The following is a 27,910-nucleotide window of genomic DNA, read 5'->3' as shown; positions in this document are numbered from 1 at the left end:
GCGACTTGGACCACACCAGATGTGGCTGCATTTGTGCCCTGTGCCAGGGCTCCAGCAGGAGAGATTTGTGCACTTGGGTGGGGCTGAGTGGCTGGTGCTGGGTCACAGAAGGCAGCTTTGGGGGATATTATTTAGTGCTAATTAAATTTGGCAGGAGGTGAAAGGCAAAAGACAGCCAGCATGCCAGCTGGAGGCAGCAAGAGCAGCGGGCTGGTCCCTCAGGGAGCTGGGATGTCCCTCTTGCCCCTGCCAGATACCCCCGGGGATGATTCAAGCACACACTGGTTATGGCATTGCTTCCTCCACTCCACTGTGGGGTTTGCTGTGGGGAAGGTCCCAGTGCCAAACCCTGCACAGCCTGGACACCTCACCCGGGAGATCCCTGTCCTTCCACTGGTTCCCCAGCAGATCTTGCTGGGCTGCAAGGCTTGGACTGATCAGTGCAGACTCCAGAGCCCAGGAAATGGCCTTTACCTTATCCCGAAAACCATTCTTGAACTTCACGCCTAATTTCATGCAAGCAGCTAATTGTCCTCTTTGCTTATGCCAGTGTGGAACCTGCCCACACTGCACACAGGCTGTGTGTGCACCGTGATTTCCCTAGCTGGGTTTCATTTATGTTTACAGCCCAAAGCTGAGAAAAGGTCACTGCTTCCTCCAGCCTGCCCTGCCAAGTGAATGTGCTTCAAGCCTGGAAATCTGTGCACTTGCTTGAGCAAATATACCCCTGGGGGAATGTCCCCATCACAGTCTCGTCCACTGTGGGTGATGCCTCAGGTCATTTGCAAGTTTTGCCCCTCTTGTTTTCAGCCTCCTGACATAAACTATGTCTGAAGACTAGGGCTGTGGGAAAAAAATTGGATAGTTTTAACAGTGCCTTTCCTTAAAATAAGTAATAGTAAATCCCTTCAATGGAATGATGTTATTGCAGGTGATGTTCCCTGATGTCTTTGAAGGAGCAGGCAGATGTTCTCAGCTGTTCCAGATACATACCAGACACCCTGCAAATGTATATTCCCATATTGCTGCCTGGCAATTGGCATGGAAAGTTGAAATGCTCTGTTTTCTTGCAGTAGTTTGTTGCCACAGAACAAACTACCTTTTACCAAACTTTTTCTTCCAGCTCCAAACAACATGCCCTTGTAAAATCTGAGATTACTCACTTTAGCAGGAAATGTGAGGAGGAGGAGGAGGTGCACTACACTTTCACACCTTTTCTCATTTTTCTATCTAGAAACAAACTCTGTTCTGGCTTGACTGATTGATTGAACCTTTTTCAAGTGCTATCTGAAAGAGACAGCTTCTCTTTTACTGGATCAGAGATGCGTTTGGCTCTTAAACAGATTTTCTTAAAATTTGGAGTGTTTTCTTTCTTTTTGTTTGTTTCCTGGAAATCATGGCATGCACAGAATAAGGGAAAATTTCAAACATGACAGGTTGTATTTAGAGGCCTGGTGTGTAATAGGTCATGTCTCTTGACGAGCTGCTTTGAAAATGTGCTTTGTTTGGAAAAGAAATACTGCTCAGACCTGTGTCTGCTTCCCCTTCTGCTCCACCAGCCCAGTTTCACGTTGATTTAGACAGCAGCCCTCTGGTTTGGGGGCTGGTGGTGTCCCGAGCTCTTGGGGAGTGGCAGTGGGTGCGTGCAGGGTGCCCACAACAGGGCTCACCGTTTCAGCCTGGTCTGCCTGGAAGCTTCCCTCCACTCCTTGCTATCTTGTTCGTTCCCATCAAAGATATTCCCTCCCCTGCTGGCTTTGCCAGGCTGAAACTAGTGCTTTCACAGAGGCTGGGTCACACCAGGAGTCCTTGAGCCTCCATTTGTCTGCCACTTCAGCTCAGTAAGAACTGTTTTTAAAATAGCTTGTGACATGGAGGAGAGGCAGAGTTTGATAATGAAAATGGTGCAAAAATAACTCCAGTGATGGTGGATGTGCTGCTTTAAAAAAAAAAAAAAAGGTAGAGACAAGACTGGGTTTCTTGTTTGGACATTTGAAGTGCTGGTAGGAGATCTTTAGCTCTCGTTGTTCAATGTTTTCAAGTCAGCATGAGCCACTGTGTACATTAACCAGGAAGGATGATTAGCTTCTGTACTATGTAAGGTCTGCCTGGAGTAGGAACACAGAAATGGAAATAGTTCAAATAGTGATTTAAAAGTGTCTCTCTAAAAGTAGCTTGCTTTTCTTCTTGGATACCCACCATCTGAGTCTGTGAGGTGCTCTCAGTCCTCTCAGTCTTTTCATGTGTGTAGCCACTTCTGGAGAGAAGTGCTGTTATTCTCCCTCACAAGCAGGAGATGCAGCACAAAGGAATCAGATGACTGGGCTGTTGGAGAGCAAGGACTTGCCCGGGTCCTGGGACACTGCCTCCTCTGTGGGGGACCCACCAGCATAGACCACTTTGTGTTCCCACCCTGTCCCTCACCCACATTTGTGGATCAGTTAGTTTATGGATATTTAGCTGTCTTTAGGCTGTCCCTGGGATCTCCAAACATAGGATATATCAGGCCTTTCCCAGCCTCTAATTAGTCCAAGAATGGAGACTTGGGTAGTATCAGCAGCAATATGGGTTACTTACCTTCAGAGTGCTAAACTGTCCAAATAACACTGGCCTGGATGGTGGGAAGAGGTTCTGTGCTGTTAATTACTCCTCAGGAGGGGCTGGTTGGCAGGGTGTCCCTCATCAAGGGTGCTCTGGCTATATTGATGAGCAGTGTAAAACCATTCACTTATATACAATTCTTTCTTTTGGGCACCTGGGCATTGTTTGGGAATGCTCCTTTGTAGCACTTGTAGGAAACTTTCCACAAAATGTTTTTATTATTAAATAAATACAGTATCAACTGTCTATTGCAGTTGATTGAATGAGAGATTTTACATGCCTGTCTTGGTGACAGAGCAGAAGACTTTGGGCTTTGCAGCCACTAGGCAATAAATGTGCAGCATCCATACCCCAAACTGACTTTTTTACTTCCCTTGTCCGTCAGGCTGTGAACATCTAAGTTCTAGAAGTTGTCCTCAGAATATTCTGAAATAAATATGAATTCTAGTAGGTTCATAGCCCAACCTGTTCCTAACTTTTCCAAAGGACACCATATGGGTGTGTCAAGGAAAAGGACATGTGATGTTCTCCAGCTCCCCACCATTCCCTTCCACTGCAGCACACCGTGGTCTTGCAGCATGACAGTGTGCAGTAGCTGTGTCAGTAGCTGTGTCACATCAACACTCACAGGCTTGAACAGACCATGTTGTTTTCCATCCAAGAGAAAAAGAGAAGGAGTGAAAATGTTATTTTCCAAGACTGCCTGTACAGCCCCAGAGGAAAAGGAGAATCTTCCTTTGATCCTTTTTCTCAGGTTAAGTGTTTTCTGAGGTCTCAGAGCAGCAATGGACTGTACGTACCACAGGTACTGCACTGTTGGAGTAAAAGGGCAAGCCAAGCAATTTCTGTTGCATTTACAACAGAGTTCCTATGCCAGTCATAGCAAATGTATCTCAACCTGCCCTTCTGGCCAGGCCCTTGCTAGCAGGGTTTGCTGGAGGATGCTGTGTAAGGGATTGTGCTAGTGGCCTTCAAGACTTGAGGTTAATTAGACAGGGGCTGGCACTGGGAGGGAGAAAGGAAGGGCTGGAGAGAGGAGGAGGAGAGAATCCAGCTGCAGAGTCCAGCCTGGAGGAGACCTCAGGGGAGTAAAGGGATTTGTTTCCTGCCCTTGGGGCACCCAGAGGGGCACCCAGTGTTGGAAGGCTTTGCTTGTCACTCCTGCCCATCCTAGACAGCCTCCATTCTATCTGTCTCCTGGTTTTATTTCCTAGTTGTATTTCTGCTGGTATTTTTATGGGTTTGTTTTTTCTGTTTTATTAACAGAGCAGCTGCACTTTTACCACAGGCAGAATGACACTGGGCTTTCTGCTAAAGCTGCCACATCACGATGATGTGTTTTACCCAGCAGAGCTCACCAGGCGAGGTTTCCGGCACAGCAGAAGTCACCAGTGAGGTTTCTTAGAGCAGGAATCACCCTTCAGCCCATCCTCAGTCACTGGCCTAGTATTTCATCATTGCTATTTCTTGCTTCTGTTTTGTGCTGGCTTCTCTATTCTTCTGAGATCAAAGTCATATTTTTATTAATCAGGGAAAAAAATAGGGGCCTGTATCTGTTTGATCATACACAGAAAGATACCCAGCAGGGCTGGCTTAGTCTGTTGGATCTGTTGCAAAACTCACTTTGCTAATGGCTTGCTTAGGTAAAATCAGATCAAAGTTGGGAGAAGTTCCAGGTTTTCTATGCTCTTGTCAGGTGGCTCCATCTTGGGGTTACTCACTTGCACATCAGCTGCAGAGGAGGGACCAGCTGGGAGGAGAGAGACACACAGCACAAGGAAACTTGTAGACAAAAACAGAAGTTCCTGATTGGAACCACAGCAGAACAACCTGGTCTAGTGGAAGGTATCCCTCCCCATAGCAGAGGGGTTGGAACTAGATGATCTTGAAGGTCCCTTCCAACCCAAACCATTCTGTGATTTTATGATACTAGTGGAAAAGAGGACCCTTTGCAGCGGGGAGAAGCCGGGTTGGCATGTAAGCATCAGATGGACACACCTGGTACAAACAGAGGTATCAAGTGAAGCAGGCAATGGCAAGGTGTCTTTTGATATGTCTACATCTAGGCTTGTCCTGTGGTGGCAGGTTGCAAGAGGAATGTGTAGCTTGGAAAGCACAAGGGGAAAGTCATCATGGCAAGGCCCAGTCCCAAATCCTGGCTTTGCTTTCCTTTTTTAGCACTGTGCATCGCAGCATTTCAGAAAGTAGGAGCAGCCTTAATAACATTTTAGGTCTTTCATGTAGGTCAAAGAAGTGTGCCTAGCTGGCAGAGTGAATCATAGAAAAGAAATATACTCAGCATTTCAGAGGATAAAAAAGCACATTCACATATTTCAGAGAGAGCGACTCGGAGCCTGTGCTTTGTCTCTTCGATAAATCTGCTACTGGATGTAGTCTGGGACAGTGGAAAGAGCAGATCTGCTCTGCTAGATCTGCTAGAGCCTCTGTGCCTGCCGCTGGCTTAACCAAAGGGATTGATGTTTTACCTTCCCATTACTTACCCAGCAATACTTGAGCCTCTTTAAAGAAGAAATGTTCCAGCAAGTGCCAAAATCATTTAACACTCACTGGTCATGCTGAAAGCTGCTGGAATTTGCTTATAATAACAGAAGTAGTGAGAGGTCCTGGCAGAGATTGGAGCTGGTGCTGGGGTGGAGCACAGCTGGGTGGTAGCTCTGTGGCTGGGCTGAGGAAGGACCTTCCTTCCTCTGCAGGCAGCTCTGGTGGTTTTTCTCACCCCTTTGATCATGTTGCTGATGCAAACGTTTGCCCTTAGGTCAGGAAACATTATTCTTGTATTCTCGGGCTGCTTGAGTGAAAGATTGGTTCAGTTTCTGACCTCCAAATCAGTGCTTGGCTGGTGAGTAGGGAACCAGGAACTGTTTGCATTATTTGTGCCCAAATCCAGCCTGATCTCTGAGCACAGGGCAGGTGGCTTTTGTAGGAGTGTTGCTCCTGAAGGATCCTCATTGGTCTGACCCATCCCCAACACTGCAGTTGGGCTGAGCAGGCAGGACATGAGCTGCTGCAGACAGAGAAGGGTTTGTGTGTGCCCTTGGCTGCCCCATGAGTGTAAACCCAGGCACGATGATGGCACAGTCATTTTCTCTGCAACAAATCAACTGGGCCTCTCTTCTGAGAGAGGAGAGAGTGGTACTGGGCTGGTGGCCAGAGCTGTGACTTTTTCTTTGGTGGCCTGGGAGAGTTACCCAGGACTGGCAGTTAATGCTGGTTGGGGATGTGAGCACTGAAAAGCCGGCAGTGTTCAGCTGTTTGCAGAGCAGCCACATTTGCCCAGGAGAGTTTGCAGTTAAAAGCTGGGGGTGTGAGTCACCCCTGCTGTGGTCCTCTCTTTTGCAGGGGGGAAAGCAACACTGTCACAGGGAAAACCTGATGCATTTTCCCAGTGCAAAATAACCTGATAGGGATTTTTCTAGCCTCATGCCTGTTGCTGGGGTCTCTGGCCTCTCTCTCAAGTCCAGTGCTCAGCTGCTCTGGCCCCTCCACACCTCCACATTGTCCCTTCCACATCATCCATGTCGTGTGTGGTTTTCTGACTGTGCAAGCAGCGATGATGAGGGGTGCTCATTCCGTTGGTTTAGCTTTTTCCTAAATCATCTGATGCTGAGGAGTAATAAAATATTTATTAGATGTTACGAAACCAAACCCAGAGCAACAGCACAGTGACTAGTTAAATATTCCTTCTTTCCTTCCTGCAGTGGTCCCTGAGCAGCAGGTGCCCCAAAGAGAAAACTCAGTGCTGCTCTTGGTTGTCTGCTCCTGGGCTCTCTGGATGAAAGGCAGAGGTGCTTCCCCTGGGAAGTTGGTGACCTGTAGTCACCTGCTGATGGGCTGAGCCGTCAGGGACCAGTGTGCAGTGTTGCAGTAGATCCTCACATTTAATGGCTGCAGGACAGACCCTTCCAGTGGGATGCACAGGGTGCAAGGGCACCATGAGACATCAGTGCATTGAAACTCACAGTCCTCGATCAGAGGTGTTCAAGTGTGGCTGTACAGGGGGTCACCTCTCTACTGCAGGGGTGCCTTTCACTTAACCTCCTTCTATAGCAATTCCAGCAGTTGTCACATTGATGGGCATGCCTTTATTAGCTGATTTGAGTACCCGTATAGCTGTGGATGGGTTATTCCACAGCCTGCCACTGACAAATTCAGCAATCTACAATCTAGGATGGTTTCTCCTTCCAAATCTATTGGATATGGTACTTCCAGAGCATAATGCAAGGGACTTCTGGAGGTCTCTGACTCAATTTCCTTGCTCAAATCAAGGCTCCCTCCCAAACCAGATAATTTTCATGCAGTCAGGTTGTGGAAATTTGCAAGAGTGGAGATGCCACAGCCTCTGGGCCCATCTCAGTGCTGTATTTATTCCTGCATGTTCAGACTCAGCAAAGCATTCTGGAAAGAGGGTGGATTAGTGAGTGTATAACTTCTTTCAGGGAACTTTTCTGTGGCAAACCTCTCCTCTTTGCAATGCTTGTGCTTCTCTGGTATAGGCGAAGGAGGCTGGAGACGATGCGCAGAGATGTGCCAGCTGTTTGCTGGCTGGGACAGCTCTGGAGAAGGTGGCATGTTTCCATGCATTCAGGTTTGGGTTTGGCTCCGAGTCAGGTTGAGTGTGTGTAAAAATAATGTGGAGTAAGAAAGCTGCTGGTTCATTTGTGCTGTGGAGGCTGGTGTGCTGTTTGCTGAGATCTGCATCAAGTGAATTCAGTCAGTTGCCTCTGTGATTTTATTGTGACCAGTGGTTCTCCAGTCAGTTTCTGAGTCACTAGATTGTACTGGGCATATGTTTTCTCTTTAAAAAAGTTAGAGCAAGAAGGCAGGAATCATTTGAGTGCCCAGACCTAGTCACTGGTGAACTCTTCCCCACACTTTAGTCCGTAATGTAGACAACATCTGCCAAGCTTCTTATAAAAAGCCATGCAGCCCAAAGCTCCATGCCTGATATGTGTGCCAGGAGTTCATCAGTACTGCCTCAATTGATTACATTTGTTAATATACATGTGGATATCTGGCAACTAAATACTGCCATGCTTTAGACAGGTAAAGACTGGGAAACACTTTACTGCATAAGTAAATGGCAGTATTGACTTGAGAGTTCACTTGGGTCCAGAGTCACTGTGTTCTGTGGTCCCTATTGAATGCAGAAATGACTGTTAGTTCTTTAATGGCTGTCACACATGGAAAGTAGTTGTGGGGAAGTCAGAGAGGTTTGGAAAAGTGAGGGAAGGTAAATTGCATAAACCTCTTCCATCCACCACAGTGTTCCTGCTTACTCCCAGCTCTCCTCTCCTGTGCGGTGGCATCTGGATTTCTGTTTGCATGAGGGGCAGCGAGGCTCTGCCCCCACCTGCTGAGCTTGCAGCCTAACAAGGTTTCACCTCCTGCCACAGCTGGTGCAATGGCTGTGATGTTGTACTGCTCTGCTCCCAAGGGAAAGTAATTCTGTTTTTTCCTGCTATTTGTGAGCACACTATGGCAGGTAACTGAGAAGTGGTTTGTATTGACCCCTTACTGGATCTGCAGAAGCTGTTGGCTTGCTTTATATGGATTTCTAGCTGATCATTGCTGCCTCTAATAGCGAGAGATAAAATAACACCCCTGCGTTTAAAGCACTTAAGCTTCCAGTTGAGTGTTCAGGGCACGTGCTCTTTTAAGCCTGTGGCTGGATTGGTGGCATCGCTTGGCCCTGCCTCAGGGCTCTGGAGTGTGATGCTGGGGCTGAGGCTGCTCCCCTGTCCTACTTCAGCCTCTGCTGGGAGATGCTGTCTCCTGGCTGCCCCAGGAGCGTTGCTGGGATTTGGCAGCAATGCCTGTGGTGCCTGACAGGGAAGGGAAGAGGCATGAAATGGGAGGTGGAGCATGTTGGGGCACATTTCACTGACCTGCAGGTCTGGTCTCCTCCCTTCTGGTGCTGCCTTTCTGCACCTGGCATGTGCTGCTGTGCTGCAGAAGCTAAATTTGATATGAATGCAGTTTGGTTTTGGCTCAGATTGATTGACTGCCTCCCTGGTAACATCCATATCAATGACACAGACACAGATCAATACACCAGTGCTGTTTCATAGTCTGAAGGGATGGGAGACTGAAGGTCCCATTAGCTGAGGACTGGACTGTGCTGCAGCCTGGTGTGATCAGAGAGGATCTCCTTTTCCCTGGGTGGGGAAAATACTGGCATAGAGCTTGGCTGAGGAGGAGGCAACTGCCACTCCAGTAGAGACAAATCTGATGATTCATTTCCACAGCCCTCAGGGGCTTGCGTGTGAGCTGCGTATTGGGAATTTCTAGGAATTTCAAGGAGCATCATTTGTTTTGAAGGTAGCCCATTCAATACTGGGGAAGGAGCATATAATACTGCTGCTAGATAGCATTATAGGAATTGAACAAACAAGGACTTCATTGTCCTAAGAAAAAACCTGGGCACAAAAAAAAAAAAAAATAGTCATGCATGTTGTTAAAATCCCAAATGAAAAGCCTCTTGGCTGAGAGTATCTGTGCTCTTAGTATGTCTTTCCTTGTGCCTCAGCACCCTGATTTCAAGGTCACCTGTAGTTTTCCTCTTTCTTTCCTTGGTTTCTTATGGCCTCTGTTGCCCTGTCATTTCTGCCTGACATTCACGATGTTTGCTAATACAAAATCATCAATACATTTAATTAACATCTTGCTTTTCTCTTCTTCCAGATAATTAAATGCTTAATAAAAACAGACCTAGCACCTTCCCACAGGTGTCTCCCACTTGATCACTGCATTGTCTCTGGCTCCTCTTATTGCTGACCCAGTTCTCTTTTCAGTTCCATCAGCTCAGATAGGTTTGGAGCCTGCTTTATGTCTCATATTGTGCCTGTTGCTGAAGGGCTCGGGATGTCTAGGGTGCTGTTGGCAAACACCACAAAGGGGCTTAGGTGCCTGACATGGCAGATAGACTCGTAGGGCCAAACATTAGATCCCGCCAGCCTAAAAACCATGAGCTTTTGGCAGTGCTTTTCCACTGGGCTCATTGCCAAAGGCTTAGGTGGATCAGGTTAGGGGACAGTCCTTACTCCAGCCCTGTGATGCTGAGCCTTGTTGCGTGTGTCAGACCCACTGAAGTCTGGGCTGTGGTTTTGGGGGTGGGAATGACTTGTCTTTCCGGCACCCACAGGGGCGGTGAAGGCTGCTCCATGTTTTCTGAAGCAGAGCATATTGAGTCTCACTTTATGTCACTTTGATGAACACCTCTCCATAAGCACCAGGATAAACTAATCCCAGATTATCACATCAAATTGCTATTGCTCACTAACCCCTCTCAGCATGGTGTTCCAGAATTAATTACCAGTATTCATGATGTTCGTTACCACAGTCCCGCATAGCACATTGTGTAGATGTAGTGATATTTATCATTGCATTTTCCAAGTGGTCCCTCTCCTGCTTTTTATCACTAGCTGTGTTTACCAGGCTTCATTATACCCTAGTTGTTTGAATCTCTGCAGTTTTTGATACTTTATTCAAAACCATTTAGACACTTAGAGCGATTAATTTTATCTTTCTCTTCCATTCCAATGGGCTGGTATCTTCTGCTTGCATACAAGTGAGACCTTTTGGTCTCTAGTCCTAATTCTTACTGCCCTCTTTTTCCTTTAAGTTTGTAGTTGCCACATATACATCTTGTTTACTTCCTTCTGCCTAATCCTCAAACTTGAAGTAGCCCCATGGTGAACCAGGCACAGCTACATTTAAATCCCTGCAGCCCTTCAGCATGAGTGTTATCTGCATTTTAAGATGTTAGGCTGGCATTTTTGGTACATGACTTATGTACCTGCTGAGACTTTGCTCTGTAAGCTGCAGAGGTGGGGGTTTAGCTATGCCTGTTTTTAAACTGACAGATAAATTGGGAAAGTAATGGCATGTTTTCTTATAAGGCTGATATAAACCCTTGTAAACTTCCTATTGATGTCATTGTGACAAAATTAGAACTGTCTTGTAAGTTATACCAGCTGTATGGTGGACAGAAACTGTTTTGTGCAGCAGAGACAGCAAAGTCCTTGCTAGGATAAGGACAACAGGTTTACCCTCCTCACATGATTGTTTTTGACATTAAATTCTTTCACCACTGCTCCTGACTGGTGTTTTATATGTGACAAGCCAAAAGAAATAAATAAGCAAGGACAAAAAAAAAAAAAAAAAACAAACAAGGAAGAACCAAGGCCCCAGGGTGCTGATGAGTGCCACCTTCAGCAGCCAGCTCCCGTTCTGAATGAAACCTCAGCTTCTGAAGGGCAGGGGAAGCTGAGTGGGGAAGGGGCTGCCCCGAAACAGGCTCTTCCAAGCGCACACACAGCAATTTGCTTGTGGATTGGGTATACCTGAAGTTGTGAAAGTCTTGTGTGCGTTTTGTGGCGGCAGAGTTGTTTAGAAATGATGTTCAGGGTGACTTTAGGTGCTCATGATGCCTAAATGAACTTATCAAGGTGCAGAATGCGTGTGTGTTTGTATCCACATGTGGCTGCTGTTCTCAAAGGAGAGCAGAAATAATCATCATAAGCACCCCAATAAGATACTGCAGAACAATTAGTGGGTTTTTTTCATACATAAACCTTTTTTGACTAATTTTATCCTTTTGGCATTTTTACAGATAAGCAAGCAGCAGCTCCAGACAATCAAAGATCGTTTCCAGGCCTTTCTCAATGGAGAAACCCAGATTGTGGCAGATGAAGCATTTATAAATGCTGTCCAGAGCTACTATGAGGTAAGGAGAGACAATGCAATATTCTTACAGAACCCTGTTCTTATCCCTATTCACAGATGTGGTTGAATTCTGATTTAATAGATTGTCCATTTTCAAGCAGCACAAAGCTAAGACAAGTGCAAGGTATCTTCTGTCTGATGTCTGGTACATCACAAGGTTTGGGAGGTTCAGAGTTTGAACATAAACCACAGAGCAACCATGGCAACCCCTACATCATGGTGTATCCTATAGCTTTGATTATAGGGAAGACCACCCTTCCTTTAAGCTGAAAAATACCCTCCTGATACTTTTAAACAGTGTACTCTAAAGCAGTGAATATGGCACAGTATAAAATCGATGTCACATGGTCCCCATGAAAAATATCAGGAGAAATCTGGGCAGCACATTCAGTTCTTGCGGAAGCTCTTGCATTGTGTTCTAATTGACTTTGGGATTTTCAGCAAGAGTCGTGTCTTTTCTCTTTGGCATGACAAGTGCTGTAAAGCAAAGGGGGAGGGAGGAGGATGTGCATCTACAAAGCTAGATGATACCAAAGAACGTGAAGCATCATTCATAATTGTGCAAAAGAATAATTATGCATGTCTGTCTTTTTGCACCTCTTTGTATGCAGCCCATAATGCTGCCTTTTATATCTCTTCTCAGAAGGAAAGAGCTTCTGTTTTTGAAGGAAATCGGTGCTTGTGATTTGTATGAGGAGTGTTGCTCGTGGGTTTTTTTTGCTAGCCTTTCTGCAAACCATTTCTCTTTCTCCCTAGAGCTGTTCTGTCATAACAGGTGAAGATTTTGAATTGTCTACATAAAATATTTCTTGGGAAGTGGAATCTAAGAGGGGACCAAAATCTAATATGAGAACTGAAGAGAATTTTTACTCTATAAGAAATGACAGCAGCTGCTTCTGTGTAAGGAAAGCAAAAATTATCTGTGGATTAACTCTGTTAAACCAACCTAATAGTTACTGCTCCATCATTTTCTGTACAGGAAGGAAGCTGAGAGTCATTTACATCTTTTATCAGAAAAGAAATTGCGAAGGGATCATCACAGCTTCAGTGAACAGATGCTCTCAAAGAAAGTTTTCAAGATGGCATGAGCTGTGTTTTAGGATGCAAGAGCAGCATAATCTGTTCAGATAAGACTATTGGACAGGAAAGGGAAACTGCTTAAAAACAGGCAAAGTCCATCTCTGTTTCATTGGTGTGTCTGACTGAAAGTGTGTCCTGATCAGCCCCAGAAGTTCTGTGCTATATAATTGCCCCAAGTGATCAAACTTTAAAAAGAGCAGTTGACTAGCACTAGATGTGTGCAAACCCATGTATGCAGTTTAACTGAACTCTGCACTGACTCTATCTTGCTTAAAACAGGCAACATGAAGTATAATGCATCCCTCTGTATCCTTTAGGACAACTCCTTTTTTCTTCTTTTTAGCTGTTGGTCTCCTTTAACTTAGGGCCGTGTGCTTTCAGCTTGTGTGCAGCTGAAGCTTGGCTGTGTGGCTGTTCCTCTGCAGCAGCTGCAGTGGTACAAGGCAAAGTCTCACTGCAGAAAACCTCTGCCCCCTCTCAGTGCCTGACCAGTGTTCCCTGCTGAGAGTGTTCTCCCTCCCTTCTCTGCAGAGAGGTGCTCCCCTTGGTTGATCCAAGGCACAATCGCAGCAGATCCTGCTGATCTCAGCTCCTGCAAATCTCAGTTTTGTGTAATTAACTGTCTCTTGCATAGGCACTATCTCAAAATCAGCCTTTAGATTCTGACTTATAAAGCTGCATAATGGCTTGGAAAATATTTACACTTCTTTGTTCTTTCTCAGCTGAAACTGGCCATCTCTGTGCAGGACGTGGATGGTGTTTCTAAGGGGTCCACTTACCAACAGTGCAGAATAAGTTCATTACCTAGGGAATGATTGGGGTTTTTTTCTGGAGAAAGACATAAAGGTGACATTGCAAGTCAGAAATTCATTTGCTGTTGCCCTGAGTATGTTTGCATGACCTCATTCTGCTGTTAATTCTGCTGTCAGGGCTTAAGTGTGTGGCTGTCAGACTAGTTCACAGGCTACTATCAAATGAAAAAATTGAGTGATCTGCTGCTGCTCTGCAAAGCGCCGCTGTGCCTGCAGGAATGCTGCAGATTATGTGTGTGTGAGACAGGCCCAGAACACTCCAACACACTCCAGGGGAGCTTTTCTCAGGTCCTTTTACTTCTAACGAGTAAAGCTTTGTCTATCAACCAGCACATTCTGCAGCAGTTGCTTCTGTGGGTTTTATGGAAATGCTTCATTAGACCTATTTCCACTCTGCTGTGGGCAGACAGAGACAGGGCCACTCATGACATGGGGGGCTATTCTATGGACATGGCAGGAATTGCCTGACCCAGCTCCCAGAGATCAGTTCTCTTCTGCGTGTGTTGGTGTGTGCACACACACTAGGATTTTGTTCCAGCTATTCTTGACTCCTGGCAGCCCTACTGGGCAGTCCTACAGCCAGGCGATTCACCTGGTATTTTCTAAAGAGAGCAGCTTGCTCTGCAGGATGAAACACATTTTTTTATCTTTTTTTATCTTCCTATTTCATGGTCTTCTTCTTCTGCTTTGTGTCTGACTGGCGCTCCCCCTGTGCCTGTCTCCTCTCTGCCAGCTGCAGCCATCCTTTCATCTGCTGGCTGCTGCTCCACACCCAGGGAGGATAAATCAGGGCTGAGGAGATACAGGGAGCCAGATCCTACTGCTTGCAGTGCCATCGTCCTTCTGGTGTGGGTGAGGACCACGGGTAACAACACCCAGTGGTGCTGGCAGGTGTGGGAAGTCATTAGCACTGTCACACAGGGTGAGGCCCAGGCTCCTGGAGCGGATGAGGGGACATGGGAGCCCAGGATATTGCAGTGGGGCTGTTCACTGTGACCTCCCACCATTTCCTCCAGTCAGTGTGCTGCTGATTTCCTCAGCTGCATCAGGAGCTTGGCCCTTGATAGCTCTCACCTATTACTTGAAAGCACCTGCACACACACCTGGGATGTCATCACTCCTATTTAAGCTCTGCAAGGAAACGAAGTGCATGCTGGGTGTCATTTCAGCATGCACTGAAGAGGCTGTTGGTGGCATCCTGCCTGTCTGGTCTGCAGGGAGTGCTCCCCAGCACAGTGATATTGGAAGGAAACAGCCTGGCTCTTCCTCATCAGCATTTTTGGGCTGGTCCTTGAGCAAAACCCACTACTACTGCTGACAGATGCCTGTGCTATAAAGCATCTGGGAACTTGGAGTGCCATGTTGCTGAGTGGTATAAAAAAAATAAATCTATTGTGTCCTTAGGTCATCCACAAGCTCTTTAATTATTGAGAGCTGACAGATACCCCCTGTGCTGGTACAGCTTCTTTACCGGCTGCTGCATTCATCAGTTCTCAGCATTATTAATAAAACAAAAGTTTTCTTACTGGCCATCGATTGCTTTCCTGTGTTCAGGCCTTGGGAGAGAAGAACCAACACAATTTCTCGTACCCCTCTCACCCTTCAGCTCTGCGTTGCTCCCAGGGCATCTCCTGGTCTGTGGGAGTCTGTTACATTTTGACCCTTCTGCTGCTTTTGCAGTGGGAAGAATATTTTTATCAAATGCCTTCTCCCTCTCTCCCTCCCTCCTGCTTTCAGTGCCCTGCACCTCTGCAAAGCCTTCCCAGGCAGCCTCAAGCTGTGCTGAACTGTCCTATGCTTCCACAGAGGTGGAACAGGAAAAGATTTGGGCTCGTCCACTGTGGCCATGACACCTTTTAGTGATCTGAGCTGCCTTGGTGTTTTCCCATTGATTTGTAAAGATCAGTGCATTTATCCTTGTCCTTTCCTGGGGTGTTTTAACTCTTGCTATACTGGTTGCCCAGGTTGGAAAAGGGAGAAGTGAGGGGACACGTGTTATTTACCTGAAGGCAACATTAAATTAATTATTACAGTGCCATTGCTGTGACAGCAGGACAGTCTGCAAAGATCTCCTCTGGTGTAGTAGAATTAAGATGTAAGCCTGGTTCTTGCATGGTCAGAGGTTTCCCAGGGTCCTGGCTACCAGGGTAAATGCAGTGCAGGGCTGTTGGCTTGAGTAGGATGACTCTGCTCCCTCTAAAAGGGCAGAACTTGTTTAGGTAAATGTAGTTGTGCAAGAACTTCTTTATTAAAACATTTGAGAGAAAAAAATATAATCCTGCTTTCCCAAAGGGCATTTATGTATCTGGCGAGTCGGGACCACAACATCACATCAAGTCCTAATTGCATCAAAATGTTTCATTTTAGTGGATGCAAAGCAGAAGCTTCACCTGATTTCATTACACTTCCCAAAGTGCAGCTGAAACCTGGGTTGATCTGGCAACATGTGGTGGTTGAGTGAGGAGTTGTAAAGTACCCTGGCAGCCAATAAGCAGCTTCCCAGCAGTGAAACCACATTTTATGGTACTTAAAGGGGATTTATATTTTTTTAACTGACGCGATCTGAAGTCACCCTTTTTTTGCAGGTATTCCTGAAAAGTGACCGCGTTGCCAGGATGGTGCAGAGTGGAGGGTGCTCAGCAAATGACTCCCGGGAGGTCTTCAAGAAGCACATCGAGAAGAGAGTGCGCAGCCTGCCAGAAATTGATGGCCTGAGCAAGGAGACGGTCCTGAGCTCTTGGATGGCAAAGTTTGATGCTATTTACCGTGGGGAAGAGGATCCTCGGAAGCAGCAGGCCAGGATGACGGCGAGCGCTGCCTCGGAGCTCATCCTCAGCAAGGAGCAGCTCTACGAGATGTTCCAGAACATTTTGGGGATCAAGAAATTTGAGCATCAGCTCCTGTATAATGCATGTCAGGTAAGGTGGGAATGGAAAAGAGTTTCTTGGGGGAAGGCTTGCCAATGGGAAATACTGGCGTTATTGAACCGGAAACTTTGGGGCTGACCAGACTGATTTGGAGAGAACTTCCACCAAGGAAAGGGGGTTTGGTTCGTGGTGGGATTTTTGCACTGCTAGTTTTGTTCTGGGTGTCCAAGTGGGCCTCTTTCTCTTACTTGTTTTCTCATGAAATTCCACGGGATTGCTGAGATGGGAAAATTTTATTCCTCAGCTCTGTGTCTGGGTTAGCAGGTCTTTGATGGTGCCTAAATGGGCTGTTTGGCTGTGACTTGTTTGCCTTTCCTCTGTCATATCACCAGTCTGAATGACAGAGGTACTTTCTTGCAGCCTGCAATAATTTATCAGTACTTGGAGCCAGGAGCCCCTGGGGTGGGTGGCTTATGCAAACTTGCTCGTTGAGGTTTTACGTTAAATAGAGGGAGCTCCGTGATCCCTGTAGGCCTGTGCTGGAAGGAAAGAGCATCCCAAACACCCATGGCCTCACAGTGGCTCTGCTTGCACTTGAAAACCTTTCCCATTCCTCTCTTTCTCCCCCAGTAAGAGCCAGTTCCCCAGAGTTGCAGAGCTGAGACTCTGCAGTGCTGCTTGTGTTTCCAGCAGCTTTTGCTGAGGCTGTTGGTGTCTGTCCAGGCTGTTGGTGACCCAGATTGCGGTCCCCTGCTATGGGATATAAATATCACAGGCGGGATAGAGGATGTCAGAATCACAGAGAGAGTAAGGTAATGCTGTGGAAAGTTTTCGGAGGAGGAGCAGACCTCAGTCTCTTCCCTGTAATACGGGGCTTCAACTTCTTATTGAAATTAATACATTTGAGACCAATTCTGTCTGTCTTCTGTCTAGACATTTCCAATTCTTTTTAAGACACAGAGAATTATGTTTGATCTGTTTTTCTCCTGTAAAGAGCTTAGTTATCTTGCATTTTGTTCTTCTTCATCTCAGAACCTTAATGGCAGAATAGGGAGAGGATAATAAATGTCCCTGAGTAATGTGTCTTCATAGCAAACAGCCAACAGCAATAACTGCATTGGACCTCATAAACTGTGTTTACAATCCAGATTTCGTGCCTCTGTCCTCTGTTGGAGGCTTCTTTAAAATCAAAACTATGTTTTCAGTGATATATTGAGAGCTGAGTCAGTTCTGCAGTGTTTTGGGTTTTTTAACTTAAACCAGGTCCAACCCTGTGTCTCTCATCCTCCCTTGACCTGTGCTCAGCTAAGGACTAGGGTGGCTTTGCGTGAGCATGTGTGTGATCCTAACCTCTTGCTTTGTGGTTCCCACTGATGCAGAAAACAGTGTTTGAACATAGCTGCCCTGCTTTGTGGATGATCTCTGCTTGTGAGAGCCTTTCTGACTGACACTGTGAACCCAGGGACTGCTTCCTACGAATTGCCCTGTTGCATCAAGCAACCTTTTTCCTGCAGTAGGTCCTAGTTTTACTCTGAAAGTGAAGGATTTAATTCTGGGTCTCTTCTAATACGTGGAGGCAGTAAACCTGTAATTTAAGCTTTTACAGAAAGACATAATTTCTGTTGAAAGCGAGTATTAGCATGGGAGTTACTCTGTTTTTAGTACCTGGATAGCAAGGATTAGCTATGCAGAAAGGAAAGCCCTTTGTAAAAGAAAGCTCAGAAAGCTGCAAGGCCGGCAGTCATCCAGATGTTTGGTGTTTTCCTGGGATACAGTGTGGGTGATTACAGTGCCCTGGTGCCAGCACAGTGGGGTGGGACCCTGCCCCACATGGAACAGGTCACTGCTGCTCCTTCTCCCTCTCCCGTTGGTTGCTGCAGGGAAGGCAGCAGAGAGCACACGGGAAAACTGCAGGCTTTGCTGTGAGGACCCTTAATTTGGTGCTACCTGTGGTCATGTAATCTGGGCGATACTAGAGGGGTCTCTGGACCTCTCCGGCCACCAACAGCCCTTGGGGGAGCAGCAGCAGCAGCCACTTGGTACTTCTGTCTTACCAAGAAGCACAGAAATTGCTGTTGACCTCTCCTCCTTCCTGCATGGTCTCAGTCATTGCTTGCAGCCAGTCTGTTACAGGGTATAAGGAAAACCTATCAACCTATAAATGTTTGTGTTTGCTTAGCTTGTGTGGGGAGTTCCTGGCAGAAGCCAAAGGTGCATGCCACTTGGCCAGCGTGTTTTCTGCAGCAGAGCTGCAGGGGAGAGCAGAGAATCAATGCAGAGAGCAATGGTTCGGGTGTTTGCTCCTTTTCCCTTTGCATCTTTCCATGAAGGCTTCCTCCTGTCTCTCCTTATGAAGTATTGGCAGCTGGGTGGGAGAGGACCCAGGGCACCTGGAGGGGAGGAATGGCTCCCAGCTTTGCATGTACAGGTGTGCTATGGCCATGGCAGGACTGGGATGTACTTCTGCAGGACTTCTTCCAGCTGCTTGCTCCCCTCCACCTCACTTTGCGTTTTGATAAGTTTTCACTTGCCACATCTGTCTGCCTGTGTTTGACAAGCTGTCCTCTTCTGTACCACCTCTGTCCTGACATCAGCAGTGAGCTCCCTCCCTGGCAGGGCTTTGCAGACACCTCCCAGCCTCCACCTGCAGCTGTACTTGCATCACAGAGCAGACCTGCTGGGCTCTGGGGCACTGGCCCCATAACCCCTAAAAATGGTCAGTTATTTCCAGTGTGCTGTTGTGTTTCAGACTGGATTGTGTCTGGGTCAGAGTCAGCCTAAGCAGGGCTCGTTTGCCTCCCTATGGAGCCATACTGACTGTTGGTCAGAGTTAATTCGAACTACAACTTAAACCTTTTTATTAATAATTCAAGTAAAGCTTCTGTCACCTGTTTTGTAATAACAAAAATATTTTACATATTCTGTTTGTGAATAAGGAAAACTATCTGGATTTTCCTGGGTGAGCTGAAATTGCAGTATTCCCAGAAATGCCGTGCAGGCACAAGTTGTGCACACGCGGGTGATTGATGCATTTGCTTTCCTCTCTCGGGCAGCTCCTGCCAGAGCCCACCACGGACCCTGGCTCGGCAGCCTGTCATTGTGCTGGCCACAGGCTGTACACTGGCACTGACCAAACCTCCCAAACAAAGCTGGGGGCAAGCACAAGCTTCCCAGCAGTGGTTTGGCATGGTAAAAACTACACTTATTTTTGACCCATGGCTTGTCTGCCATGCATGGGATTGGGAAGCAAAGCCTTTTCCCTGGCAGGCTGTCTGAATGCCATCACTCCTTTCAGAGTGGCAGCGCTGTGCTGTTCATGCAGTTTATCAGTCAGTCACCGGTGCTGAGAAAAGCAAAAAGTCCATTGTCTCCTCTGGTTGCTCCTGCAGAGCAGAGGGGCTGGCTGGCCTGTTGTCCTCTTCTTTGCCTTGGTGTGCAGAGTGAAACTGCCCTGTAGGCTGTGCTAGGAGGGAGGGGGTGAGAAGGCTTTGCCTGGTTGTTTTCCTCCGAAAGCATGACCAGGAATGGTGCTGAAAGCCCCAAACACTCCTTGAATTTCTCCTGTGTTCTGGAAGCAGATGCTTTTCTCTATTTGGCCTTCTGTTACATCACACTAATTGCATAATGGTTGCATCACTGGGATGACATTTCCATTCACCTCTGAGATAATATTTTGTTTGTGCAGAAGGAGGATGATTTCTAAAGAGATTTTTATTTTTAATACAATATCCCCAGGTGGTGTGAGATAAGTGTATTCTTAATGCGATTGCAGTGATATAGCAGGATCTGAGATTGCAACAGAGCAAAAGGGATTGATGCAGTTGGAAATGCTTTTAGGAAACAAAGATGGGAAGTGGTGTTGTAGCAGAATGGTTGTGAAGATAACAGTGTTGTTAAGCACAGTCTCTGACTAGAACATTTTAAATAATACACAGTCTTGTGCTTTTTGCATAACACACGCCACGTGGCTTGGTGTTTCTGCTCCATTGCAGTCAGCGTGGGAATTGAGTATCTCTGACTCCAGCATGGAGCTCTTCTGATGTGCAAGAGGTGTTGTGGAGGGACAAATATGTTCCAGTCTTGGCTTCCTGGTCCCAAACCTGTTGGCAAGGCTTGAGTTTAGCTCTTCTGCTTGGTAATTAGCTTGTGGTTGTGGAAGAGTCATAGAGGAACTATTTTTTGTAAGTGATGTGCAATTCCAAACTTGGGTCTTTGCTGCAGTTGGCTTTTCCTTGGGCACAAGCCCTGTATTTCCCACTGACCTTCGTGACAGCTGAATTGCTGCAGCATCTCTGAAAATCAGGCTGTGGTGTTCTCCCTGTCTTGTTCTTTCCCAGCCGTAGGGCAGTGATTTACTTTTCTATCTCAAGCTGTGTTTGAAAGTCATTTTTAGCTACAGTGAGAAGAGCAGGAGCCAGTACAGTGCTGTTCAGTTAATCCAGCAGCAGGAGCAGATGTCCAGACCATGTCTGTGATGAGCTGCACACTTCCATCCTCCCCCTCTGGAGGAAGTGTGGAATTCTGGGCTCTCCCTGCGGAACTGTCTGATCTCTCAGGCTTCACAATCAGACTTTCTCTTCTTTCCTGAGCCTGAAGTGCCCCATACACTGTAGCATGCCTGTTAAATGTGCAAAATACCTAATTCCCTTAGACTTTAGATTTGAAAGCAAGTAACTAAATATATGCATCTCAAACCTGCTGAGTGATACTAATAAATGCTCATGGTTTTTCAGCATCTATTCCTGTCCCTCCATATAGAAGGGAAAACATCAGAGAAGTGGCACATGTGAGTGGGCTGCAACCCACACCAGATCCCATCGCTGTCTGGCGGCTATTTCGTGTTAAGGCATAAAAGCCACTCACCAGTGCAGTTGGAATTGTTTCGTAAGTATTGGGGGCCTGTGATTTTAGCTAGGAAACATTTCAACCCAAATTTTGTCAACCAGAGCTGGCTTAAAACTAGAATTCACTGTTTTGACATTTATTTTTGCAGCTGAATTAGGACGCTGTGTCCAAAGGCTGACACTTCTCACAAAGCAGAAAGTTCCCCTGCCAAAAAAAATTCGGTTTCAGAAGCGTTAGCAGAAAAGATATTTAGGATTTCTGTCCTGACTCGACTGTTTGATTTTAGCTCCAGTCAGTATTGGGGATGATTTGCTGAGGTGGTGTCTCGCCTTCTGCCCCTCTCTCATCTCTGCAGTTCACGTGGTTCTACCAAACTTCATTTCTCAACTCGCTGTGTTGTGTTGAACCCCCTCAAACGCCTGACACGCGACAGTCATGTGCCTGCCCCACATTGATCACACACCCTACATGTGCCAACCACATGGCATGAGCTGACTTTGCTGACTTAGCTGAAAGTTGCAGTCATCTCCACAAATACCCCTCATAAACCCTCTCCCGTTGCAGAGATGCTGCGGTGGTACTTGGAAGCTGCAGCCCAGATTTGGGACAGGAAGTCCTGTGAGGCACTGTGACAGTTCTGATGGTGAGATGAAGGTTAAGGTCACCTCAGGATAAATGTTTGGTAAAAAAGTGTGTATCCTCCCCAAATCAAGTATTTCATTTAGTTTGTTGTGATGAAGAATTCGCAGCCATGCCTTGCAATGAGCATTGAGCCCAGGATCATGCACAACGTGGAGTTACCTGTGCACGTCTCTGTCCCTTCAATTCAGAGACTCAGGGGTTTGGTATCAGATCCCTCCTGTCTGCTCCCTTTTCATCATCTTTAAAGAACACAAAGCAATTCCTTTTTATTCTAGCTGCTTCTTGAAGCTCAGTGCCTGTGAAACGTCCATCTGCAGTTCTGGGCACTTGAGCACTAATGCTGGTTGTAGTGACCCCTCTACAAGGGCAGGAGGTTTGCTTGGATCCTGGAGCCCCTGCAAATGGCCCATCACAAGGACTGTGGTGTCGATCTGGGGCTGCTGCAAGGCAACAGACAAGGACCAACAAGCCTCTACGAGCTCCTCTCTCCAGGGCTGGATACCTGTGGTAAGGACAACCAGCAGCTTTGGCCAGCACTGCTGTCCCTCTTGCAAATCCCCAGGGCATCAGCCAGACCCCTTAGCTTTTTTTCCCCTCTTTCACTATTTTAGTTGCTCCACCTATTTCCACACTCTGAGCGTCATCCTCCCCCACCCCCTTAAAACAAAGCCACCACCAATAAAAATGGGCGAAAGTGGTTTCAAGATGATCAAAAGCCTCAAAAGCCATAAAGCATCGTGCTCTGTTTTCAGTAATTCAGTGTTTATTTCCATGGAAACAGCAATGGCAGCCCGGAGCCTTCTGCAGGGTTGTAATTACTCCTGTAGCAGCCAGCAGCAGCCACAGCATCTCCCAGAGACAGCCGTGATGTAGCGCCTGATGGGAAACTGAGAAAGGAAAAAATGTTGGGAAGTGAATGAAATTTTCCCTGTCATAATAACATAATATAGATACACGTGTTCCTTTGGGGAGGAGGAGGAATTGCTCAGGATGCAATGTTTGAACAAAGATGTTGGCAGGGGAGGGTGGTGAAACTGAGGGGGTGGCACAGTGTCAGGGATGGGGTGAGCGTGATGTCTGACTCCGCTGGACCCTCCGCTGCCAGCCACATCCTTTGGGAGAGGTTTGCTGATGGAGGTCACCAGGGAGGTACAAAGTGGTCCCCCGATTGTCCCCATTGGTCCTGTGTGGTGCAGAAACGTTGACCCTGCATGTGATGCACTGTTTAGTGTCTCTATAATTAGGAGCAGGAGGGGTGGTTGAGATGGGACATCTGTCAGCTCCAGCATCCAGTGAGAGCTACAGGGAAGAGCTCAACCAGTTGGAGGGGACAAGGCACTGAGCAGGGTGGCCCTGCCAGCAGTGTGCCACAGTGCTGCTGCCTTCTGGGGAGGACAGCGTAGTGATCACTCTCTGCCAGGGTGGGATCTTCGTCCCCGAGCCGTCATCACCCAGTGTCCGGTTTGCACAGATACGTATGGACCTATGTGTGCATCCATTAGCTGTAGGATCAGCTTATGTTCTGTGCTATTATGGACTTAGAGAGCAATCTTGGCCCCTGTAATTAAATTTAAAGCAAATTAGCTCTTCTATTAAACAAAATAAATCTGATGTAGCCTAATGCTGTATTCTGTAGCTATGGCTGATCAATCGCTCCTGCAAAGAGCAGGCAAATGCTGCTGAGCAGATGGTCTTGGCTGAGGCATGGTCAATTAAACTAATTAAAGATGCTTTCATTTAATCAGAGGGTGTTTTAACCCTGTTAGCTGCCAGTTGGGGATGTATGTTTTCGTGCACTAGGAACTTCCAGTTCTGGCCCTACTGTGGACTTCTTCTGGTTTTTAGTCCCTTTACAGAAACCAGGCCAGAGTGTACATCCGAAGAGTAGAGAAATTATAATGTCATGCAACAACAGTGAAGAATTGCAGAGGAAAAGTCAGTTGTTTTCTTCTAACACTAACCAGAGATGTTTATTAGCCTGAAGAACTCTTCTGCACTGAATCCTTCCCACGCTACCTCCTGCCAGCCTTCCCTCTGGGATTAGGGGTGTGGATGCCTCTCTGCAGCCTAGCCAAATGTCACTTGTTCCACCAAAACAAGCGGTGGCTTGTCATGGTATATTACTTAAGGGACGGAAAATGGTTTCAGCATCCAGACAGGTTCTCGAGTGGAGGAACAACCTCTTATTTCCACACTCTGCCGCCTTGCAAAACGTTTTGGCTGATGAGAGCCCCTCTTCCTAGGGGTTCTGGAGATGAATTTAGTTCATTATTTGCTGCAGGAATACATGGGAACTCCTCAGAGCTGAAGCCTTATTTTAGGATTCTATGCTTTGTCACAACTGGGCACCCATCCCTTGCTTCCAATCTGCTGTGCTGCTCCCCTGCCCCCACTGTAAGAGGTGACACCACTTACCAGCAAGGTAAGAGCGACCAAGAGAGCTCATTAGTCTCATAGAAGAGCATGTCAAATGATCTCAAGAAGCAGCAGCAGTGCAAACCAGAGCATCCAGACCATTACTGACCCCCTGGCTTGCCTGCACCGAGGGGCTGTAGCACACCAGGACCCCTGTCCTCTGCGTTTTCAGCAGCTTAAACAAATTAAAGTAGAAACAGTTGTGCTTTATCCAGAGGCCACAGCACAATGTCATGCATGAGGCCAGATCTGTCCTGCTCCAGCAATATGGATCACTGCAGATGCATTAGGGCTAAAGTCAGGAGGATTTTCGAGATGTTCATCCTTTGTGAAATGTAAAAACCAGTTTTTACCCTTGTCTAGTTAGCGAGGGGTTTTCGTGGTGCAGTATCAGCTGAACGCTATTTGTTGTCTATATGGACTGAATAATTTCTGCAGTCTAAGGTTTAAATTACCATCAGGATATCTCTTCAGTTTTATTTTTGTTTCAATTGGCCCATGAATACTTTTCATCATCTGCGTTCATGCTGCAAAGGAATGCATAAAAAATAACCATGGTTACCTTATAAAATATCATATCAGTGACTTGACATTTCCAATCTACCTTAACCCCTTTATTTAAGGACTGGTAATTCTCTTCTTTCGTGGAAAATATAGTTGTTAGCATGACTTTTCCACTGCCTAGCCAGATGTTTGGGGTTTTTTCCACTGGATCAGAAGCCACTGTATGTAAAAATCAGTTTCTCAGCATGGACTGTGTCTTATTAGGAAAGGAAAATGTCACTCCTCCTGTTTGTCTGTCCCTCAACCAGAGATGATGAGCAGAAGACATGACGAAGAAATGACCCCACTGGCCCCCTTTGGAGAAAGTAGTCTTGTTTTTCCTCTGAGCAGCATTTGTTCCCTTCAGTACATGTTCCTGTCAATCAGCCCAGGAGGCCTTGGGAGACAGAAGGGGTGTTATCCAGACCTCTCTCTCTTTAAGCAAGGAACTGCTAGCTGCAAAAGAACCCATATGTGATGCTTATCTTAAGGAAGGCTGGAATACTTAATAAGACATAACTGGTGCATGACCCTGCACTATGTTAATGCCTCTCATTCTCTTCCTTTTAACTGGAAACACAATGCAGCCGCTTGAATTTGATTTTATGTGTAGGTCTTCAAATCTAATTTGAATTCCACATGAAAATTTCAATGCTTTGCAGCACTTCAACCCTCGCTCTTGTATTTTATCACTGAAATCCTGTTGCTTTCCTGGGGAACTTTTTGTGCCTATCTCATGAGCAATATGGAAAGATACAGTTGTAGTTGCACATAGCAGGGGCTATACATGGTCATGCTGGCTTGTGCCAGAGCTCCAGGGTCTTCATTTCAGCACATAGTGTCTTGTCAGAGAAGTTGGACTGGTTTCCACTGAGCTTTGCTAGCCTAAGGTTACACACTATTCTTTCAGGGTTTTTTTATCATGTTAAATAGAGAGATCATTCTTCAGACATACATCATCCACTAAGGGAATATTTTGGAAGTTCTATATTAATATTTTACTAGATTTTCTCTAATCTTATTTCTGAAAGATGTGGTTTCCTCAAGGCTGCTTCTACCCCTTTGCAATCCATACTGTGTTCAGATTTCCAGAGAAGAGAATTATTAAAAAAAAAAAAAAAAAAGATGTTGTTTACCAGTCTCTTCCTCCATTCCTTACATTTTCTTCAGACTACCAGTGTTCTATGTAACTTGACAAACGCTTTATGCCACAGTTTGGGATGCAATAGACAGCATCATTTTAATTCAGAAGAATCTTTGGGAGTCAGATGGATCAGGCCATAGAAAGTACTTTGTGAATATAAAATACAGCTGGGTTAATCTTCCAAATTTTATCCAAAAAGTACCAGATTAATAAGAGAATAGGTATATTTCTTAAAAGAAATGAGGTGACAAGAATTGTCTTCAAAAGGATATCAAAGTAGGTGCATATTTGTTGCTACTGAGCTGACTATAAATTGGCAAATGATCAACAAAGTAGATTTCATGCATTTCAAAGGCTCAACCTCAATATCCCTAATTTATGTAAGCTGCTCCTTACCTCTATTTCAGTGCTGAGTTTTCATATTCAATATAGTACATTTTTTTCTGGAACATCTGGTTCTACTCATGTTCTGTGAGAAATTAGAGTGCAAGTTCAATAGTGAATTGGATGCAAGACAACTTCAAATACAGCCTCTCATGTATTTAAAAGGCAGCTATAGTAGCTTAAATTTATGTAAAAACCATGCTGGTCTCCACAGCACAGACTTTGTTGTATAATGCAGGGCAGCAGTGATGTTTCCTCACAAGAGTGATCTGTGTGCATCTGTGCGTGTGGTTTTCAAGTGCTGTATCCAGCCTTTGGTCCAGTTCTTTTGTCTCTAACATAGAGAACAGTAAGATGGGGAGGTGATGGCACAGTATTATTTGTCATGACTTTGCCATGAAGCCTTTGTAGAAACGTCATTGTAATGAAAGCGAGAAAACGATTGCAGCCCCGGTTTAATGAAGTGTAACAGCCAGAGTGCCTTGAGATTAAGGGCAGTACTGAGATGAAATTCCCCACTGAATATGGAAAGACTTAGAAGGTACGGGAGAGAGGCATAAACCTCTTCATCAGCCAGCTCAAGTCAGACGTGAGGGACATGGGTGTTTTGCTGTAGATTTGGAGACCACAGATGTTAAACACTGATAGCTATGACAGGGAAGTGAGCAGACTTTCCCAACAGGTCTGGATGTGAGCCCTGAGTGCTGGTGGCCCAGGATAGCATGGTGTGAGATGGAGGTTGGAATCTGAACCCTGTTGTGCCCCAACCACAGCCAGGTTCCAGTGCCTTGTGGGCTCCTGGGCATTGGTGGAACCAGGCTGCCTGCTTGTGTGTTCATGCTCGAGCCTTAAGCATTCCTTAGACGTGCAGAGGAGGGGACAGCTAAAATTATAGGCATTTACCACAATAAATGAGAACAAAGAGCAGATGCATAATTTTGCTGTCCTCTTCTGGATGTGCTGCCTAGAGAATGACATTTGCAGTGAAAGAAAAGTGCTGGGGAGGAAGCAGGCACAGTGACAGACAGTGACCACAGGGAAGCCTCACAGACTTCACCCAGCACCCTGCTGAGTTTTGGTTAAAATACCTACTCGTTCTTGCAGGTTCTGGGATGTGTCCCAAGCTTGTTTCTGCATCTTGACTGATTGCTGTTTCTGTGTCTTGACTGATTGCTGCCTGTGCTTACAGTACCAATATCACAGATGTCCAGTCGTCATTAGTCCACAGGAAGGGAAACTGGGCAAAGTCTATATTGAAGGTATTTTACTCCAGATATCAACATAAAAATGTAAAACGTAGGACACAGCAAAATATTGGGTCACCAACAAAGCTGGGAGATCTTGGAAGCTAATACAGATTGCAGTACAATGCTGGAGGGAGGCATCGAGTGCAAGGATTTACTCTTTGGCTGTTCTTCAGCAGAAGGAGCATCAGTTGAGAGTTCCCTTGCTCCCAGGCTGAGGACCATGAGCTGTTGGCTTTGGTGAAGGGGTTTCCTAAACGTAACTATCTTCTTTTGTGACCTAGTTAAGCCTAGAGTTGACAGGGAGAAAGTCTTTTGAGTAGTTTAAATTATAAAATTCTAATAGTTGAGTAACTAAAAGATCTCTTATTTCTTCTCAACACCAGTCATTTATCCTGCTGATATTTCTGCCAGTTTGTTGGAGAGATCATGTTGTGCAACATTGGTGAAATGAGCTGCAGGCATGTGTTTGGCTGCCATTACCAGGAGTCTTGTTGTGTGCCCTCGTGCAGAACTGAGACCAGGACTGACAAAATAGCTGCGAAACAGGGATGTGGTTTCATAGAGAAATAATTGACACAATAATTT

At 46.1% G+C, this 27,910-nt stretch overlaps 1 protein-coding gene across 12 annotated transcripts in view; it reads left to right on the top strand.

The window, feature by feature from the left end:
* Positions 1–11,236: 11,236 nt before the first annotated feature.
* The window catches only part of CADPS (calcium dependent secretion activator), a 170,344-nt gene continuing 153,670 nt past the window's right edge, over positions 11,237–27,910 (top strand). For 9 of the 12 annotated variants that reach the window (XM_027640317.1, XM_027640315.1, XM_027640316.1 and 6 more), the window contains exons 1-2: positions 11,238–11,347; positions 15,824–16,156. In XM_027640317.1, the coding sequence (XP_027496118.1) occupies positions 15,854–16,156 (303 nt within the window). In that variant the 5' untranslated portion in view covers positions 11,238–11,347; positions 15,824–15,853. Of the gene's footprint in view, positions 11,348–15,823; positions 16,157–27,910 lie in introns of all 12 variants that reach the window. The other 3 variants (XM_027640310.1, XM_027640308.1, XM_027640313.1) reach the window with 2 other exon arrangements.

Source organism: Corapipo altera, unplaced genomic scaffold (genome assembly GCF_003945725.1).
Source record: "Corapipo altera isolate COAL_440 unplaced genomic scaffold, ASM394572v1 55, whole genome shotgun sequence".
NCBI lineage: Eukaryota > Metazoa > Chordata > Aves > Passeriformes > Pipridae > Corapipo > Corapipo altera.
This window is presented reverse-complemented; position numbering and strand designations above follow the sequence as displayed.